This window comes from Anneissia japonica, unplaced genomic scaffold, assembly GCF_011630105.1.
Source record: "Anneissia japonica isolate Jap-2015-1 unplaced genomic scaffold, ASM1163010v1 scaffold690_len516080_cov150, whole genome shotgun sequence".
NCBI lineage: Eukaryota > Metazoa > Echinodermata > Crinoidea > Comatulida > Comatulidae > Anneissia > Anneissia japonica.
In genome coordinates this window covers 433,033-436,725 of record NW_022758421.1, presented here as the reverse complement: position 1 = coordinate 436,725, position 3,693 = coordinate 433,033, and the positions used below count along the sequence as shown (strand labels likewise).

At 35.5% G+C, this 3,693-nt stretch overlaps 1 protein-coding gene across 1 annotated transcript in view; it reads right to left on the bottom strand.

Annotated features, from left to right (window-relative positions):
- Positions 1-2,003: 2,003 nt before the first annotated feature.
- LOC117125271 (RIB43A-like with coiled-coils protein 2) overlaps positions 2,004-3,693 on the bottom strand; it is a gene marked incomplete in the record, with an annotated part of 4,617 nt that continues 2,927 nt past the window's right edge. Inside the window, 2 exon segments of the mRNA XM_033271742.1 lie at positions 2,004-2,379; positions 2,874-3,268. Coding sequence (XP_033127633.1) covers positions 2,298-2,379; positions 2,874-3,268 — 477 coding nt within the window.

The following is a 3,693-nucleotide window of genomic DNA, read 5'->3' as shown; positions in this document are numbered from 1 at the left end:
GAAGAATTCAGATATTGTTTTGTAAAAAGATTTTTCATGTACTGATGTAAACAAAAATGATATCGGAAAACTACATAGTGCTGTAGTTGATGTTGCGCATAGTGAACATTTCTGTAATATGTACTGAGTGCTGGCTCCAGGAATTTGAAATAGAGGCGACTTTGAGAGGATCCAGCTGACTACTACAGCCCCACCATGTTGTGACCTGAGGTACAACATTTTATATCTATTATGCACCTCTAGATGGCCAGAAATGGCACTTTCAAACTTAAATTTTTAATGTAATTTTCTCTTTGTTTTTTCCCATTTTAGTTTAAATTTTATCGGGCCCAGGCTAGCTGGTACATCTTGAATTTGCCTTTAGTAGTTTACAAAATACAAACATTAACATCTGCCTCCACACTCCAACATACCAATCCATACACAATTTAGACTGCCATGCATAAAATATCTGGGGCAGATGCAGACAGTACAATCACACACTTCCCACCCCTAAATTGTAAAATAACTGTTGTATTGTTGATATGAATTACCGGTAAGATTTTAAGGTTGAGATAGCCTGGGTTCCAGGCCCTAATTTTAGGTTACTCACACTTTATTGCACTTAGTGCGCGCCATACCTAATTTAATTGGCGTCTCATTGGTGGCGCTGTCCAGAATGAGAAAAATAATAAAAAATATGAGACTTGTGGCAAGTCCAAGGTTGAGAGTACAACTTTTGGGTAGCTAGAGGTCCATATTATCAGAATTTTCGCACCTCAGCCCCAACCATGGTTGGGGCTGAGATGGTGTGGACTCCCACGCAACCCCTACTGCCAAATCCTACATCTTCTCCAGAATTTGGACACACACTTTATGTGGCAAAGACAAGCCAAACCAGTCACTCATCGGAAAAAAAAAATTGTTAGTTATTAATACAGGGTTAAACAGTTAAATGAGAGCTATAAGGTAAAAGAATCAGTTAAACCCGACATTTTCAAGATTCAAGGTAAAAAAACATGCAGCTGTTTAAAGAACAATTTTTTGAAAAATCAGCCTTCAACGTTTATGATTTTGGGCATTTCTCAGGCAGAAACCAACACCCAAATTGTTAAAAAATTTGTTTTAACATTGAAAATGTGGAAAATAACAGCGTAATATATGATGTATAGATATATAAAGCTCAGTTTAGTGCAATATAACAGATTAAAAAAATTTTGACATTTCAGCATATTTTGGCCATTATCTCTGAAACACGATTTGCGACGAGTGACTGGTTTTGCTTGTCTTTGCCAGATATGTTCCGCACAAAATCTACGCACGTTGACTCACAATTGCAGCTTCTTTGAAATTCAATAATGGAAAGGCCTGTCCAGACTATAAAATTTTATTTAAACAAAAAGGTTAAAGGTTATTCATTTATATTGCGTAAAAAATTGGCATGCCTAAATATGGTCATGATGGCATCACATGACCATGTATAGGCGCATACTGACTATATATGGGCATACAATTTTTTTTAGTGAAAGTTTGATAATCAGGACAGAGCTAAATATGTAGCAAAGACGAGCTAAACCAGTCGCTCGTCGCAAATTCTGTTTCAGAGATAATGGCCAAAACAAGCTGGAATTTTGACATTTTGGAAATCTAGTTTATTGCACTAAACTAACCTTTATGTATTCATATATCATTCTATGCTGTTATTTTCCCCATTTTCAGTATTAAAACAATTTTTAGCGATTTGGTGATGTTTTTTGCCTGAAAAATGCCCAAAATCAATCTTTGAAGGCTGATTTCTCAAATATTGTTCTTTAAAAGAGCTGTATGTTAATAAACTCCTGTATCTTCATAATGAAATGTCGAATTTAAATGATTCTCTTACCATTTGTTAGCTCTCATTTTACTTTTTAACCGTGTATTAATAACTAAAAATCAATTTTTGCGACGAGTAACTGGTTTGGCTTGTCTTGGCCACATACACTTTTTGGTAAATACTTTTATTGAATTATGACATACACATTTGCTAAAATACTTATCTGCAAAGTCAATTTATTTCAAAGTAATTACATTTTATTTTCTATCAACTAAAATACAGGTATTTACAGTAAATTCACGAGGCAAAAATTATTAATAACATTCTTAACGTGATAGAAACTGGACTTGTTATGTTCACTGTACAAGAACAAATGTAAAATTCATACCAACATCAACTGAATATTATGCAAACATTTTTCATTTTCAATTTAATGTTGGTAATTCAGCTAATTTTACGGCCATTAAAATTTCAAAATTTTCCTTCAAGATGTCGTAAAGTTAAGCTATCGGCTACTAGTATTAAATTGTTGGAAATATTGAGCGGTTGGTCTGTTTGTGAACACCTCGTTGTTTAGGTACTCTTGGCTGTGGAAGAGAGAATAAAACAGTAAATAAATTGCGAAAAACTATTTTTTTCATTTCACTAAAATTTAAGGCTCTCTGAAGACAAGTCAAACAAATCACTCCTTGCAAATCGACTTTCAAAGATAATGGCAAAAACATGTTTGAATGTCAAAATTTTGAAATCCCCATTTTTTTTTTTTATGTTAAAACAACATTTTTGGTGATGGTCTCTGCCTGTCTTTGTCTTTGAAGGTTGATTCACAAATTATACTGTACTTCAAGCAGAGTATGTTTAAATTCCTACGACTTTATAATGTAATGTCGGATTTAAATGATTCTCTACCATTTTATAACTTTCATTTTACTGTTTAACCCTGTATTAGTAACTAAAAATTATTTTGGGTGCGAGGAATGAGTGGTTTGGCTTGCCTTGCCTACATATTTATCCATCTTACTGTATGTTTTTTGGTCGATAACCACAAAAAAAAAAAAAAAAAAAAAAAAAAAAGGCTTACTGAGATTTTTGCTCTGCACTCATCCGCCTGTTTTCTTCAGCCTGTCCTTTCTCTAAGGCTTTCCTCAGCCGTTCTTGTTCCCTGTCCATCAGGATCCCAGCTCTGGCATCCGTTAGCCGTTGCTGGTCCCACTCCTTATTCCGTTCAGCTTCCTCTTCTAGGATCCTCTTCTTTTCCTGTTTCTGATAATCTTGCATACGCCGGATCTCCTCTTGCTCCTCCGGTGACATTCCTTTCCATCTGTCGGTGATGACACGATGTGGACCGAAGGCACTCTGCGCCACGTCGGGATTCTCCATCAACATGTCACCGTTCACGTTGTTTACAATTTCTGTGAAATTGTCATCAAGCTCCTGTTGAGCTTTTAAGCGTTCCTTTTCTCTTTGTTCGTCAGCCTGTGTGTAAAATAAAAAGACAATGACACCTCAATTCAAACAAGACGAACTAAAAATGTTGGGTGGCAAGACTTGGAAGTCCTCTCTCCAAATGGAAAAACCACTTAATTGAAATTGGTCTGCCTACCAACGCCATAATTAATTGGAATTAAAGATATGATAGCGCACCGTCCTCGGATGAGACGTTTAAGCCGTTGGTCCTGTGTGCGTTTATGCCTCATGTTCATGTTAAAGAACGCAGTCCACTCTTCGGAAAAGAGTAGGGGATTATGTCCCAGTTTACTTAAGAAAATAAATGTATTTATATTTAATACTTTTTTGTATACAAATTAACTGTTTAGTAATGTTTTATTGCTTCACTCTTCGGATTTTTAATGACCGAATCATTATAACATGTATGAGAATGGGTCACTTGACCCCCCCAG